Source organism: Zerene cesonia, chromosome 25, assembly GCF_012273895.1.
Source record: "Zerene cesonia ecotype Mississippi chromosome 25, Zerene_cesonia_1.1, whole genome shotgun sequence".
Lineage (NCBI taxonomy): Eukaryota > Metazoa > Arthropoda > Insecta > Lepidoptera > Pieridae > Zerene > Zerene cesonia.
Window position 1 is genome coordinate 718,162 of NC_052126.1, and position 16,699 is coordinate 734,860.

Sequence of the window (16,699 nt, forward strand, 5' to 3'; positions counted from 1 at the left end):
GTGTGTCTAAGATGATCCGCAACAAGCTGAATGAGCCGGGCTCTGAGAACATCAAAGTGATCTGTGTTGGAGACAAGTCTCGCAGCATCCTGCAGCGGTTATACGGGAAGCACATCATTAGTGTGGCTAATGAGGTTATTAACTACTTTGTATTACAAAAAGAAGAAAGAGACAAGTGTAATGAGTATCAGAGTGTATATTTTAAATTTTTATAGTAAAGTTTTAGATCAATTTTAATATTTACATTCAGATATGTTGATTGGATTAGACGAAACTCGAGACTCCAATATTTATTTTTTATTTAAGGGCTGTATTTCCGATCTTTGGTTAAAACTTATCTGTCCAATGAAGTATTAATTTTAATTTTTGGTCTTTACAACTGTTCAAAGTGTTTAAAAATTTAAAAAAAGAAAAAATGATTTAATTTTTTTTTTCACAGATTGGTCGCTTGCCGCCCACTTTCCAAGATGCAGCAACCATTGCTAATGCTATTCTTACTTCGGGCTATGACTTTGGCTCTGGCAAGATTATCTACAACAAGTTCAAGTCTGTGGTGTCTTATGCTCAATCGGACTTGCCACTGTTCAGCCAGAAGGCTGTTGAGGTATGTTACATATTAATATAAATATAAATAAATAAATGATCGTAAAAATTTAATATTTGCATTCTATGGTTGTTATACTGTGTTATCACGATGGAGATAAGTAGAAAAAGATGTCCCTTAATACACATAATAGATAGTACAATCACAGCATAAAAAACATTCTGTTCCTGTATTAAAGTATCAACCATAAGAAATGAATAATATCAATGGAAAATAAGAAATGTTTACTCAAAAAAAAAATTATTTCCAGACTGCACCCAAGCTGGCCACCTACGATTCTCTTGACTCCGGCGTGATGCAATCATACATGGAGTTCTCTCTCGCCTCCATGCTGTTCTACGCTCTGAAGGAAGGCGCTTGTTCCGAGCAGTCCTCCCGCATGACGGCCATGGACAACGCCTCCAAGAACGCGGGAGAAATGATTGAAAAACTCACCCTTACCTTCAACAGAACCCGCCAAGCCGTCATCACCAGAGAGCTCATCGAAATTATCTCTGGTGCCGCCGCCTTGGACTAAACTAATAAAAAAAAAAAACGTTTGGCGGGAAATTTTTCGCTGTCACTGTCAAAATTTGAAATAAGAATTGTAAATTATTGGAAATATATTAAACAGTTTCGTCAATCGTTGTTTGATCCCGTATTTATTGCCGTAGCGAATAATGCAATGCTGACATTCCCGAACGAAGTTTCTAAATACATGTAATCACACGCAATACGTAACTGGCTTCAACATCTTACGTGTGTTTGGTGACGCTCGTTCTATTTCTTGTCGTAAACAAAACTTTGTAAGGATAAAGTGGTGGTTAGCAATAAATAATTATTTAGAACCTCTGTGTTTAATTTTATTCCTAGAATTTCTCAATCATAGTGTACAAATAATCATATCTGTGCAGTACATCAATTGTAATAAAAATTCGTTTTAGTATATTTTATTTCAATGGCATGGTAATTTGAATAAAGCTTACATTTTTACAATCTATAATACATTCAAGTAGTAAAACAGTAAGTCATATCGTTTGAAACAAAAGCTTCGAACCATACAATTCGAAACTCGATGAAGATATTATACAACTAAGAAATAGGTACATCTTTGCAAGTGTGTTAAATATTTGTCCTGTTTGGTGGCGGGCGATCCCGCTACCCGTACACATATATAGAAGTTGTATCTCGATTTCTCTTATTTATTCTTGTGACGTAGGATATTATAGAGTAATTGAGTAGAATGCAGACAAATAAAACACATAAATCACCATAATTATTTAATCTAACATAATTATCGAATCCATAGCAGTCTTAATTTAAAAATTATTCTAAAACAAGTGATCACGTCACACAACAAATATTTGGATTTATAACGAAATAATATATAAAATTCGTAATTACTGCCTTGCTATAGCCCTTAATGGTGTTAAAAAACATCAAAACCTTAGTCTATTCTAATCCTATATGTTTGAAAAAATACATATTATTATAAAAACTAAGTTTGCTAATGTCAAGAGTTTTATAGATATCGACTATATATAATTGCAACATAGCATATACTTTTTATTACATTAATATAATGATAATAAAACAGTATTACTTTATCATACCATGCAATTTTAAACACCTTGGCCATGTCATTCATTCGATGAACCTTCATTAATGTATTCTGTTTCTCTGTTTGTCACATGGTTCACAATTTCATTTTAAAATGAATTCCATAAAGAGCACATTGTATGCTTAAACTTAGCATTTGAATATGGGATTTTTTTGTTTGATTTTGAAGTATTTATTATCAACATATTATAATTTTTAAAAATGACAAAAAAAGAATGAGATTTATTTCAGTTATTTTGTGCTTTCTTGAGGCTAACATTTGGCACAAAATGTATACCAATTAAAAAACCTATTTCGACAAACTACATGTCCTTTGGACATCGTTGGGATAACATTTATTTATCATCTATATCAATAGAACAATGCTATTTAGTTATCATTTGAGGTATATCATAATAAAATAGATGGTCAAATAACTTTTAGTGTAAAACGAATTATATTATTATTACCACTGATTACACACATAAATTACGTTTAGAGGTAATTAAAAGAATAATTGTGAAAAAAAGGCTGATTGGTTGATGGAAATATTGATATGAAATTAATCTTAACAAAAACATTACAAAGATATTATTATATTTGGCATTTTATAGCTCAAACACTGCAATTTCCTGAAGGATAAATCATAAAAATAAAAAATTTACAAATAACAAACACGTGAAGGAATCTCAAGAAATGTAAAAGTCATGGGATTTTAAAGTACAAATGACGTCATATCCGACAAACGCTCCACACAAAAAATACGTATACGTCAATAATCTTTGTTTAAACCATTTAAATAAAAAAGGGATACAACTGCAAATGCACGCGTGTTTGTATGTGGGAATTCTTTACTGTAGAAATTCTACAATAATAAATTAAAAACATACAAACACGCTCAATACACAAAACCAGTTTTGTGGCCACTTGGGTGAATATTAATTTAAAAAAAAATATTTTTTTATTTGCGAAATTGTCTTTGGTATTTAACCATCTATTTTACTAAGCTTTCGAACTCAACTATTCTCTTGTCATTCCTTCGCGATCAAGGCAAATTCCTAGTAGCATCTTTAAATTAACAAATAATTTAAAGTTACAAAGATATAATAATATATAGAGTTAACGATAGATCTAAATAGGCAGTACTACTTCATATAATCGATTACATAATATAACATTATCATCTATATTTACAAACGCCGCCAGCGACTCGTACCAGCGTGAATAACTCTGAAAGTGAAATAAAAAAATTTCAAATTAATAAAATATAAAGAAAAAAAAATACACAAGAACTTTGCACAGTAGATAAAAATAATATTTAAACCAGTAGATATTCGGTACTTTCATTAAATAGTATTTACGATTTATAGACGAATTACTGATCTCGATTAAAAGTTTGTATGTGCTTTAATCATATTTTACTTAATTTAAAATAAATTATGTGATATTCGCGAACAAGTCTCCGTTAGGATCTTCTGTTTCTGTGTCTTTAATAAACTGAACCTAACATTTTCATTTAGACAATTATAATTAATTGGAAAACAAATCATTAAATTGTTACTTTATTGACTTTACAACCACCCGGGAATCTAGTCTGTCATATTGCAATCTAACAGTTTATCCAACGTGACAGTAACACATATCCTTCCTACTAATATTATAAATGATAGTTGGTGAGGATGGACGTATGTGTATATATGTTTGTTACTCGTTAACGCAAAAACTACTGAACCGATTGCAATGAAATTTCGTACTTAGACAGCTGGACAATTGGAATAACACATGGGCAACTTTTTTTAAACAATTTATCGACATTACAACCATGAGAATTTAGCGCGCGTTTCCAACGTTACAGTGACACATATAAACGCTGCGTACATATCTCCGTCCCGCTCCGGCGCGGCGCTCACTCGGCCAGGTCGGGCAGCGCGGGCGGCGCGGGCAGCGGCGAGCGCCAGACGGCGGAGGAGGTGCGCTTGAGGCGCGCGCGCTCGATGTTGGGGAAGATCTCGCGCAGGTCGGGCGCGTGCGCGCGCACGGAGAACAGCCGGTCCACGTGCCGCGCCGCCACGCGCGTCTGCCGCGCCAGCTGCCGGTAGCGCGCCTGCCACACGCACGACCATGTCTTACATATTGTATACGACTCGCTTTCATTTGCCAAAAAAAAAAAAGTATATAGAAATTCATTTTTAGCCTACTTCAAAAAAGCAATCTATCAATGTGACGGTATTTCTTTTTTTTGTGTTTGTGAGCCAATTTTTATGTATCTTTTTTTATATGAGGCTGGCGGCTTTCTATTTAAAGTTACTTTCTAGTCTAGTTCTGACAATTGGAAGGCAGTTTAGCACTTTGGTAAATATAAGATGAATTTTTTTATTAATTATTATCATTATACAATAAATATAAATGTTATTCACAATTATTTTAACGTAGACTATTTTTTGTATTATAAATTACAACTGACTCAAATACTCGAAAATAAACTTTATTTGACCAAAAGTACGACACCTTAATGAAGGAACAATTAACTTTAATTTTAGCTCACCTTACTAGTAGACCACGTGGGAATAGGCCTTTCCACAGGATCGGCTTCTTCATCAGAATTAAGGTACTGGAACCCGTCTTCCATATACACAGGCTCTATCGGTGGGTACTTGCGGGGCGTTTTCATTGCACTTGACACTGAAAAATCAAGTAAAGGTATTTCATCATCATCAGCCCACGTATGTTCCCACTGCTGGGACACAGCGCATCCTATGAGGGTTCAGGCCATAATCCACCACGCTGGCCAAGTGCGGGTTGGCAGATGTCACATGTCGTCGAACTTTTGATTCTTGGTCTTACTGGTTTTCTTCACTGTTTCGAGCAGTGGTGATATTATCGACATGCGCTGATACATTGAAATATCAATTGATTTCCTGCATTTTATCGAATTTAACCCACCACTGCTTATGTATGCTTTAAAACTTCGCAACGGATGTTGATGTTTTTTTTTTAAATAGATTGAGATGCAAGTGGAAAGTTTATATTATGTATAATAACATCTATTAAACTACTCCGTATTTAACGCGTGTGAAACCGCGAGCAAAACCTAGTATACGGTAAAAATATGTAATTAATTATGAACGAAGGATAAGTATTAAAATGTTTACCTTCCTCCATTCTCTGCTTCAACTTTTGCTTCTCTATGAACTCCCTCTGTTTCCTCTCTATTTCCCGCGCCATTAACGCGGCCTCCTTTTTCATTCTGCAATAAAATCATTATTACATTTTTTATAATAAAAATTGGATTTTTTAGATTACTTAGATTTTTTCAACAACCTTGACAAGTAATAATATATAATACAAAAAAAAACTGATTACTGCTAAAAACTGATTTACTATATATACAGGTTATAATAACTCACTTGTCGGCTTCTTCTAACTGTCTCTTTCTGAGCTCTCCCGCTTTCCTCTGCTCTTCTTCTAACCTCTTCTGTCTCGCCAACTCTTCTGCTTTGCGCCTCTCTTCCGTTTCTTGGACTTTGCGCGCGAGTTCTTGTTTTTTCTGAAAGAATTGTATGTATTGTATGAATTGTATGTATGATTTGTTTTCAACGCTTAATTATAATAATCAAATAAGCACATTATATCTTGATGTTCTGCAATGCCTACAACTATTATGCCACAAAAATTTCTCTCTTTCTCACCTTTTCCACCTCCCTCATCTTCTCCAGCTTGCCCATGTCGGCATGCAGCTGCTTCTCCTGTTTCTCTCTCGCGGCCGCGGCGAGCGCTAGTCTCCTCTCTCTCTCAGCGGCTTCTCTTGCGGCTGCCGCGGCGGCCATTTTTTCTTCTCTCTTTCTGAAAGGGGTTTTAGAAGAAAATCAATATTTACAAAGAATCAATGTTTCAAGATAGAATTTTCCTTTTAAATAATTTAACAAAAAGCATTATGTTCTGTACTGATAGTAAGTATAAGTATAAATCACTATACATGTAAAGATAAAATTACATATATATAACGCAGGTTAATAAGTCGTTTAGTCAAGACAATCTATTGTCTTGGTTATACAGTATTTTCCAAATAATTCTTTAAGAGCTGCCTGATTCTCACTTAAACTATTCATATAATAATATTATCTTCTTACTGTATGCAGTTATTATATTAGTATCATAAACATAGGACAAATAACGTTGGTCATCAATTTTAAAAAAATTTTGAAATTAGGGGGAAATTAAACAAATACACATACTTCTTCTGCATCTCCCGTTTCGCCTCCAACATGGCTTCCTTTTTCCTCCTCGCGTCCTCCATTTTGAACTCCTCAGCGGCCTCCCGCGCTTTATTTATACCGCTGAGTTTTGAAGTTGACGAGAATCCTTTTACGCTAGAAGTTGTGTTTACGCGAGGTTTCGACGCTGAATTCGAAACCTGTTATGAATTGAAATATTAATAATTTGAATTATTGAATTATTTAAACAAGGCAAAGCATATATAAACATATTACATAGTAAGTAAACATTTGTTTTAAGAATTAAATATGTGGTCTTACATCAAAAGATTTTCGTATTTCCATAATTTATATAGGATCGGCGTATCAAAAATTGAATTTAAAAGTAAATTTAGTATATTAGTCGTGCAACACAAAAACAGTTCAACACACATTAAAATATTGCATGCAAGGCTTTCTCATGCAAAGGTAATTTTTTTTATTTATACTTTTTCAAATAGTATGTTATTATTCGTGGTTTAAATGTAATTTTTCTTCTTTACTATTTATTTGTTTAGTAATTTTAACCTATACTACTAATAGTTATGTTTTTTGAATAAATGCTCAATCAATCAAACACCCACACAAAGCCAGGTTAAGAGATTAGTAGAATAACAATAACTAACATATACCGGTATAATGGATTTCCCATTGAATATCATGCTGTTCATCTTGCTCAAGTTATCCGCCGACAACATAACTTTGGACACTTTATCTGGTGGCGTTTGGTTATCCGGCTCGTCTTGCACTTCCTGCTAATGGAGAATTCAATTTATTAATTTGGTTTGTTTGTTTGTTAATAATTCAATGATGACAATAACAATTAATTATTCTAAAAATACTTAACCGTGTTCAAATTGTCAGAACAAGAGCATATTTAATTGGGACATGGGAGGCACTAGTTTTCAAATAATATCATAAAAATTGGTTGACCCACAAAAAAGTTATGAAATACAAAAAATAGTGGAATTGATTATCTCCTCCTTTTCTGAAGTTGGTTGAAAGTATTAAATACCATGGGTTTCAAATAAGAATAAAAAAATCCAGTCAACATTCAAGTTGCCTGGCTGAATATAATTCAGGCAGTTGATTAGTGCTGTTTAATAGAATCGGCTATTTATCGAAGGACAGAAAAAACTTACATCCGAAATTATGCAGAGTTCTATTAGATGCTTACATCATTTGCGACATATTAAGACTACAGTTTAATATCAAATAATGCGGAAACTTTGGAAATTTATCAGTATTGATCCTTGATTATTCCGCCTCCTGTTCATTGTAATTTATATTCAAATAATAATATACACATTTTCATATGGACACAATTACTAAACATCTATAAGTAGAAGTATTTAGTGGTATTGGATCTAAGTTAGCATCAAATGACTCAATTAAATCTAAATACTATTAATACTACTTACTACTAATATTATGAATGCGAAAGTTTGTAAGGATGTGCGTGTTTTTGTTGCTCTTTCACGTAAGAACTACTGAACCGATTGCAATGAAATTTGGTACGTAGACAGCTGGATAAATAGAATAACATACAGGCAACCTTAATGTTTACCTTTTTCATAGCGCGTGTTTTGGTCCTCGTCACGCGCGACGCCATCTCTTCGAATTGTTGCACCTTCTCTTTCACCGCGGACCTGAGATATCATCATTTTAACTATTAATTATTTTTTTTCAACTCTATTTTAAAGTGAAATGACAGTTTTGTTACAGAGCAGAAAACTTACTATCTCACCATATCAAACATACTGGATTAAATTGCTTTGTTATTTATTTGTCTTTTACGTACTTTTCTGTCTGTATATGAATTATATACTTTTTTTTAATCTCTTTCCTACGCTTCGCTTTATGCAATTAAAATGTTTCTAGCTATAAATAAATAAAAATGATTAAATTATGAACAGTTTACATACGTGGGTTGTTGCAGTATGGGCGGTTGTTTGGGCGGCGTTTTCATTTCAACGGAATCATCGTCCGTCAATAGTGAATTGTCATCCGTTAAATTCGTTTTCGATCCTGAAAATTTTATATTATATTTCTACATAAATGTATACATTTCAGATACACTTTTTAACGATTTAGGAAAGACATACGTCTGTCTGTATAAACAGACATACTTTTTCGCTCCTCATTAAAAATTACATAAGCCCAAATAGAAATGCATTATTATGATATAATAAATTAAAACTAGTTAACGAAATCAATGAGTTCGAATTATTATCTTGATAAGAGGAATTATGCAAATTTATGTTATTATTACCTTTGTCAATGACAACAGTAGAATCCATCAGTTTTGGTTTATCCAGAACCACTGTTTGATTGCATGTTTCAATAACTACTGTTTCATTCATATTTCTCTGTAAATAAAAACTAAATATAGAACACAGTAATGAACCATAATATATCAAGCTTACGTATACTATTGTGTATTGTAAAATCTAGAAAATTCTAGTAAAATATTATTCAGATAAAATACTTACATTATTTTTCGGGCTGACCGAAGCATGGTTAAACACACCATTCGGCAAAACAACCGTTGCGTCCATAGCTTTAGAAATGACTCTTGTATCTTCCAAATCTTTATTGCCATTTTCTATCCCATCGGGAGTCCCATTTTGAATCTCATCAATCCCATTTTCTGTTATATTCCTACTTTCAATTAATAGCGTTTTATCATTTGCTTTGTTCGTCTTATTAACAATTTTCTGTAGTAACGGTGATGAGTAATCTGGTTGTGATATTCTTTCTTCCTTCACAACGAGAGGTTGTTGATTTTCTGCTTCCTTTGCTGGAATTTCAACTTCTTTGGGTGGTTCTTCGTCTTTTTTGCTAGAAATTATTGTTTTTATAAAAATTTATGGATTTCCACTTTATTCTGTCATGGGAATGTGTGCAGACTTGCAAATTGTAACGAAACGAAAAGAAAAGGGCCTCTGGCTCCCCCGTAAAAAACACAGTAGCATGCTACTATTTCGAGCTGGTTTTCAGTGGGGTGTGATACTTCCTACATCCCCACAGAAATTAATATTATAATTCAATTTCTATAAAATAGAGTTTCGCATATGCTTATTTCTTTATGTTGACTTTTAATGGGATATTTATAAAAATTCATATTATATTCTGATAACAATTAAATGCTATCAATCAATACTTACTTTTTCTGCAATTTTCTCGTCCGTTTAGGCCGTGGCTTTTCCGCTGGTGACGCTGCACGAAAATTTTTATGATAATATATAACAGTCAAACACAAACCATAAGAAACTAATTAAATGAGCTTTATATTGGAGAAACATTATTAGAAACACTTTAATTTTTTTTTTTTGGCTGATAAGTTAAGCAACTAATTAAGTGAAGTAATTACGTATTGCTTTAAAAATAATAAACAAACCGATGCCACTGTCTTGCGTGCTCTGGCTGTCCTTATCAGTATCCGTAGTTGAAGTTTCTTGGGCGGCCTAAAGAACAGGAAACACTATTATGATATATGATAAACAGCTTTACTCTTCATTCAAAGTTTTACCAAATAAGATGAGTTATTTTTTTTATTGACTTAGGCAAAGGCTGGGCAACAGTATATAGTAGTACATTTTAGACTACCTTTTTCCCTCTGGTTCGTTTAGGTCTCGCTTCGGCTACGATAGACTCTTCGCTGTCCGTTTGTTTGGTCGCCCTGTTGCTCGCACGCGTTGATCTCGTAGAAGCCACTGTGGAAAGGTTATTATATAAACACTAGCTGCACCCGGCAAACGCTGTTCTGCCTTACTCTTACCATTTAGGGGTATGAAAAATAGATGTTGCCCGATTCTCATAGATACCGGATAAGCACAAAAAATTTCATCAAAATCGGTCAAGCCGTTTCGGAGGAGTATGGCAACGAAAATTGTGACACGAGACTTTTATATATTAGATATGAGAAATAAGCTTCTTAATTTAGATTTACCAAATTAGAATATTATATAATAAAAGCGGTAAGACTCGCTGCACTAAGAGTTCTGTACAAATAAGTTAACAAGTATTACAAAATCAACCGTCTAATATCAGTAGTAGAGTCCCAATTTACCATTGGGGTGGGAACTGAACCCAAAATGATAGTGTGGATGTAAAGTGAATGAATACTTTTTCTAGAAAATACCAAGAATATATTCAAAACAATAACCACCAACTTGTGCAAGCAACTTCTATTGGATAGATGGATAGATTTTGGCTATTTTACTGGAAAATCCTTTGAAATCATACAATTAAAATAACAACTTTGCAGATATTGCTTGCAGTATGGAATAGTATTCCATTTAAAGCAATAATTAAATAATACTTAAAGAAGCATTTCTAAATGTATTTACAGTAACAAAGAGGGATCCCACAACCATATTATTTTAAAATGATTTGACAATTACTACGTTGATTTTATATATTCACTAGCATTTGTCCGCGGCTTCGCACACATTAATTCGGAGTAGTTTAATAGATGTTATATGTACACATACAAACCTTTCTCTTGCTATCACTATCTATTAAAAAAAAATCATTGCAAAATCCATTGCGTAGTTATAAAGATTTAAGCATACATAGGGACATAGGGACAGAATATGCGACTTCGTTTTATACTATGTAGTTTACGATTATACCTGGTACAGGTTGTGCGTCTGCCTGTTTCTTAGTGCGAGTGGTCCGTCTCCTGGCTGGTTCTTCATCACTAGTTTCATCCACTTTATCCTTTTGAGCAGCTTTACGTTGCTCTTAAAACGAATAAGCAAATATTTAAATGGGAATTGTGTGAAAAGAAAAAACCGAAATTATTATTTTTCTGTTTTATTGTGATGAAATTTTCACAATCATTCATCTATACAAAACAGAGCAATTAAAAAAACCTTTCGCATAGAGAAAGTTTTATGGCTAAATTGATATCTACACTTGACTTTGTTAAATTTTATTATTATGTTGTATAATCCCGTAATTGAAGGTACAGAAAACCATGCATGTAGCAAGCTTTACAAAAATGTTATCTATATTCAGAAATTATTAAATTTTCACAAAAAATAAAATTGATCCATCATTATCATTATCAATGGTTGCATGATTCCAGTCCAGTATTCTTTACTTTAGTACATTGCATGGAATATCCCTATAGATGATAAAAGCATAATAAAAAGGTACCAGCGAATTTATACAATTAAGTATTTAAGTGTTTAAAAATATTAAATTTATACTCACTAGGTACAGGCATAGACGGCGGAGGCATGGCAATATCATCCTTATCTAATTCTTGCTTAACTTCAATATTCAATGGTATTGACTCCATGTCCATTGGCTCTGGAGCTATCGAAATCTTCTCTTGTTTAACTGAAATTTTATTGAATAATCATTAGTAATTATTAGTAACATCTATATTTTAGTTTTAATATAAATAAAAATTTATTGATGTTTGTTACTTGTGGTTGCAATTCAAACTTAAAAAGATAACTCCAACATTAATTTATTCACTTAGACTAGTGCCATTTACTATTACTTCAGAAAGCAGTTTACTTTTACCAGTAGCAGTTGCTCTTTTTATTGTCTTCTATATCATATACTTTGCAATTTGCTGTACAGATTTTGATAAATATTCTATAGTAATGAACCTTCTAAACAGCTCTATTGTGCAGGAAATGCTGCTAAATGAAGAAGTATAAAAAGTCTGGTTTGTATAATACAACTTTTACTTAATTGAAGTGCAATTATATGTAATATTTTTTGTGGATCCATCTTTGCTTGCATAATTGTTAAAAACAAAATTAAACTTGTAATGAATAAATAAAACGCACTCTGCACAGCAGGTATTATGGGTTCCGTATTTTCCTTGTCGTCATCTTTGCCGCGCCGACGATTACTCGACTTCTCTGTTGAATTCTCGCGACGCAGTTTTTGAGTTAAGTTCACATTCACCTAGAATTGTAATTATTATAGCAATTAATAAAGACGCTCCTGTCCTACTCTTAAAATGTACCTATTTTTCTGAGCTGAGAATACTTTTGTTTTCTTTGATATACTCTCAGATACCCATGTCACAATTAATTATGGGTTAATTAGAACTAAAGTACATGCCGATGAAGTTGTGGGCAAGAGCTAGTATTGATTATAAAGTACAATAAATATCTGTACTGATTTATAACAATGACTTAAATTTAATTTTTAGATTTATAGCATTGTAATGCTTTATTCTTTCGAAATTTCTCAACAATGACTTACTTAAATTCTAATGTACCATGGTAAGTACCAATAATACAAAAGTAGACAAACAAGCCACCCATGGGTTATCCGATGGTAATTAATCACCACTATGAGCACTCATACAGTTAAATGGAGTTAGTGTTAGATGTTGGTTACCTTCAAGACAACCCTGCTAAATTTCACTTTCAATTAAAAATCACAAACAATGATAATAGATTGAATTAAGGAACCCCTCTACCATTTACTATTGTACAACTTGTTATGAGAAACCTTACAAACTTTTAGATAATTAAGTACAAGTAAATAGTTCTAATGAATAGGAGAAGTACTACAAATATGTTAGTATAGAAAACAAATAAACAACCATAAAAAAATATATATCTAATAACTACCTAAATATGACAATCATTTATAATATAATAATACTTGATTAAATTAATGTGGTGGAAAAGTATTATTTATCTTCAAAATTAAGTCCTTTTATTGTGAATTAGTAACAATATATTCAACCTTTACCATATTTAATTACTAACATTAATAGAAAACATAAAATTTATTGCTACAGCACACTGTTAGGCAACATAATCAATTGTTTAAATTATGGACTACCACATACTGAACGAAAATGAAAGTACCTCGTTGGATACAATCTCCACACTATCATTTAATGTTTTCTGGAAATAAAGTTATAATATTTACCATTGAATATATTATAGAAGTCTTCAAAAGACTGGCTCAAAACATCATATACAAATATAAACTATATACATATAAAGCTTTAGATAGATATAACTTGTAATAAATATAAAATTAAACTTATGAAGTTTCTTATATTATTGTTTCAGTGTAAAATAAAAAAGAGAAACATTCATTCAAGGAACACCAGCTAACCTGTTTACTTATAATGCTCTGTGCCTTAACAGATGCATTTCTCTTATGCCGTTTCTCTTGTTCAGGGCTCGACATACCATCAACCTCATTCTTACTGCGTTTCTTGGATCCTCTCTTACTACTACTGCTGTCAGTAGAGCTTCTATCGGTACTGGACTTTGAATCCACTTTACTGGCTGTTTTAGGTTCATCTAAAAGTTATTATTTACCATATGAAGAAGTAGTGATAACAAATTTATTATTCAAATGATGTACCATTTACTCAATTTTTACAATATCAATACATTAATGTTACGTCTAAATCTGAAGTTTCATAAGAGTAGGTAATAATTTTACCTTATATGTGGCATAGTATGGTGATGAAGATTTAAGTTTTCGCCAAAACAATATTATTGAAAGTGTAAATGGTATTTCTGTTCAAACATGCGATAATAGTTTGGTCGTATTTAAGTTAACCGACAATTGAGCAGCGTTGAACGATATTTTGTCGAGTTTAAAAATGTTGCATGGTTCATAGGATAACGTTTAGTAAGATATAACAAACTAACTACTGCTGTTATTAATTACAAACCTTCGTCCTCGTCGATACTTTGGAGGGTCGTCAAGAGGGTTTTATCTTTGACAGATTTTTCTCGCGCTTTGGCCTTTCCATTTTGAAACTCCTCTTCGAATTTTTGAAAACACGCGAAAGCAGCCTGGAACGGAAGAACACTTTCAAATAAACCATCTCACAGCACTGAACACTGATCAATTTATATTTCAAACTTCTAAATACATATTAACGTCGATTAAACGCGCCGAATTTCGATAAGGAGCCAGTCTCAATTAATTAAATACATTAAACACACTTTATAAATACCTTAAGATCATCGTTAAAACTCTTTACGTAAGCTTTAGGTATTTCTGTGATTTTCGGTAATATCAACTCATTAAAAATTGACATAATTGGAAAAATAACACCACTTTCATAAAAGTTTCATAAATTTGTCAAACACTAAAAAACTACACAATCGAAAACCGTTTGAAATTGAATTCACGATACCAACGTTCAGACGCAAACAAAATGCAACATGGCGACCTAATAATAATGCGTTCAGTTTAGCAAAGACAAGTTGATAGTTAGTTTCTTATCTATGGTCTTAATTTATTATTTAATTTGTGTAAAAAATTGTTGCAGATTGTTTAATTAATGTTAATGTTAACAAGAGGAATTTTTTATTCTATTGTGATGTTATGATGATTCATCATTATTTTTAACATCAGTTTGTAACTTTTTATTGAACGTTATTTTACCCCGGCCTGCTGGAGAAATGTGCAATTCCTGTTAGTTTTATCTATAAAAAAAAAATGCTCTGGGGATCAAAACAGTCAAAACAAAAAAAAAAAAAAGAAAATTACAGCAATTTGAATAATCAAAATGATTAAATTATAAAGTGTGTAATATCAGCATTTGATATATAGTTTGATTGAATTTATTTAATGTTAAGTAACTTTTACGAATAACATTCGGTGTAACGTGTGTACGTTTGAAGTGAAATTTCTATAAGTGGTAGTCAAGCACGCTTCGGCACGAATTTGGCCAGCTCACACCGGGTAAGTACCACAGCTCACAGAAGACCGGCGTGAAATAGCATACTGCTGTGTTTCGTTCGGTGAGTGGGGGAGGCGGAGGTCCATATCTTTTTCCCTACCCTTCCCAGTCATTTCCATTATTCCTCTCGTAATCTCTTTCCATTTTGAAGTCGGCAATACATTTGTAGAGGAATAATGTCTGCAATCGACTTTGCGCCTCTCCAAATGTTCATGGGCGGTGGCAGCGCTTACGATCAGGTTATCCACCAGCTCCATTGCAGACGGTGACTTAAAAAAAATGAAGCATGTATATATTTCGACGAGAGCGTCTCGACAACCATTTCAGTTTCGTACGGAAGTAGGATTGGTACAGGATCGTATGTACGCAAACCAAATACGAATCTTATTCAAAGGCTTTAAAGGCATTCAAGAACATCTAATAGATTTTATTAATATTAGGATAACCACAGTAACAATAATCAAGGATAGGATGAAGTATCACTTGTACTAGCTGAATTATAGGGGTCACTCATATTCTTTGTCTTTAACTTTTTTATCTTAAAAAGAAACAGTCTTATTATAATAGTCATAGTATATTCAATTTATTTTATTGCAATGCTAACATCACTAAAACATTATCCACTTATCATTGGGGTTTATCGTTTCTCGTTAGGTTAGTTAGTTTATAATTGTTCTTACGTAATTAACATAATGGAGTTCTGCAAAGAATTTGGTGAAATAAGTTTAGGGCCAATTATACTAGCTGAATCCAACTGAAGGTAAAAGTTGATCTGCGTTACCTTTATCACTTAGGAATTAATGATGAAAAATAGATATTGTCTAATTCTCAAACCTATCCGATATATACACAAAGATATATAAAAATCTGTTAAGCCGTTTCGCAGGAGTTCGGCAACAAACACCGCGACAATTTTATACATCAGATGTACTTCCGCGGCTATAACTATACAAAAATCCCATAATTCCTAATATCTTGCAATACATACAATAAATCCCCTGCATGAAGTTTGCATGACACAGTAAAAAGTTTGTGATCTATTACGACACAGTTCCAATTGCCATTGTTCCAGTGAAGTTTGGAACCATAGACAATTTAGTAATGTAAGCGAATCGTGCGAAGTCGCGCCAAAATAAAATGCAATAAAAAAGCTTTATAAAGAGGGAATCCGTTCAAGGAAACGCGACGTACAGTAAACCGAAAAATGTTATATGATTAAAGCACCTACTTTTTATAAACTTTCACCTATTTTTTCGTTCATTCATTCATTATAATAATATTAAATGAATTAATCGGTTACTGTAAATGGGCTAGTGTTTTTTATCCATAAACACGCACACTCGAATGCAAATAAGCACACTCGGAACATTTTTTTTTGTTTTATGTAGGTTTAACGTACATTATTATGATATTTAATATCAATATCAAGTTATATGTAAAATTTATTCTCGTTTTTCATTGTATCGCCATTTTATCTGAGAATGATTTGGATAATAATAATAACGCGGAACTGCCTGGTTGTTAGCTGTTCGCTGACACATTAAATTGTCTAAGGGTCTCTGC

The 16,699-nt window shown here is 32.6% G+C and overlaps 2 protein-coding genes across 5 annotated transcripts in view; one reads left to right on the forward strand and one right to left on the reverse strand.

Annotated features, from left to right (window-relative positions):
• LOC119836572 (ATP synthase subunit gamma, mitochondrial) overlaps positions 1 to 1,431 on the forward strand; it is a 4,347-nt gene extending 2,916 nt beyond the window's left edge. The window contains 3 exon segments of the mRNA XM_038361954.1: positions 6 to 134; positions 440 to 604; positions 855 to 1,431. Of these exon segments, the coding sequence (XP_038217882.1) occupies positions 6 to 134; positions 440 to 604; positions 855 to 1,121 (561 nt within the window). The 3' untranslated portion in view covers positions 1,122 to 1,431.
• A 1,715-nt stretch (positions 1,432 to 3,146) lies between these two features.
• Positions 3,147 to 14,575, reverse strand: LOC119836755 (inner centromere protein A). Of its 4 annotated transcripts, none has more exons than XM_038362209.1 (21): positions 14,405 to 14,575; positions 14,117 to 14,240; positions 13,546 to 13,736; positions 12,249 to 12,369; positions 11,659 to 11,787; positions 11,073 to 11,183; positions 10,045 to 10,151; positions 9,836 to 9,902; positions 9,603 to 9,654; positions 8,928 to 9,276; positions 8,708 to 8,804; positions 8,361 to 8,463; positions 8,003 to 8,084; positions 7,068 to 7,187; positions 6,418 to 6,596; positions 5,872 to 6,025; positions 5,590 to 5,729; positions 5,335 to 5,429; positions 4,728 to 4,864; positions 4,061 to 4,286; positions 3,147 to 3,412 (listed from the first exon to the last, which is right to left on the reverse strand). In XM_038362209.1, exons 1-20 carry the CDS (start codon positions 14,486 to 14,488, stop codon positions 4,089 to 4,091), a joined length of 2,640 nt encoding a protein of 879 aa, XP_038218137.1. In that variant the 5' UTR covers positions 14,489 to 14,575; the 3' UTR covers positions 3,147 to 3,412; positions 4,061 to 4,088. The 4 variants fall into 4 exon arrangements, with proteins under 4 accessions (XP_038218137.1, XP_038218135.1, XP_038218136.1 ...); XM_038362207.1 differs by having other exon boundaries at positions 7,062 to 7,187; XM_038362208.1 differs by having other exon boundaries at positions 7,068 to 7,190.
• Positions 14,576 to 16,699: the final 2,124 nt, after the last annotated feature.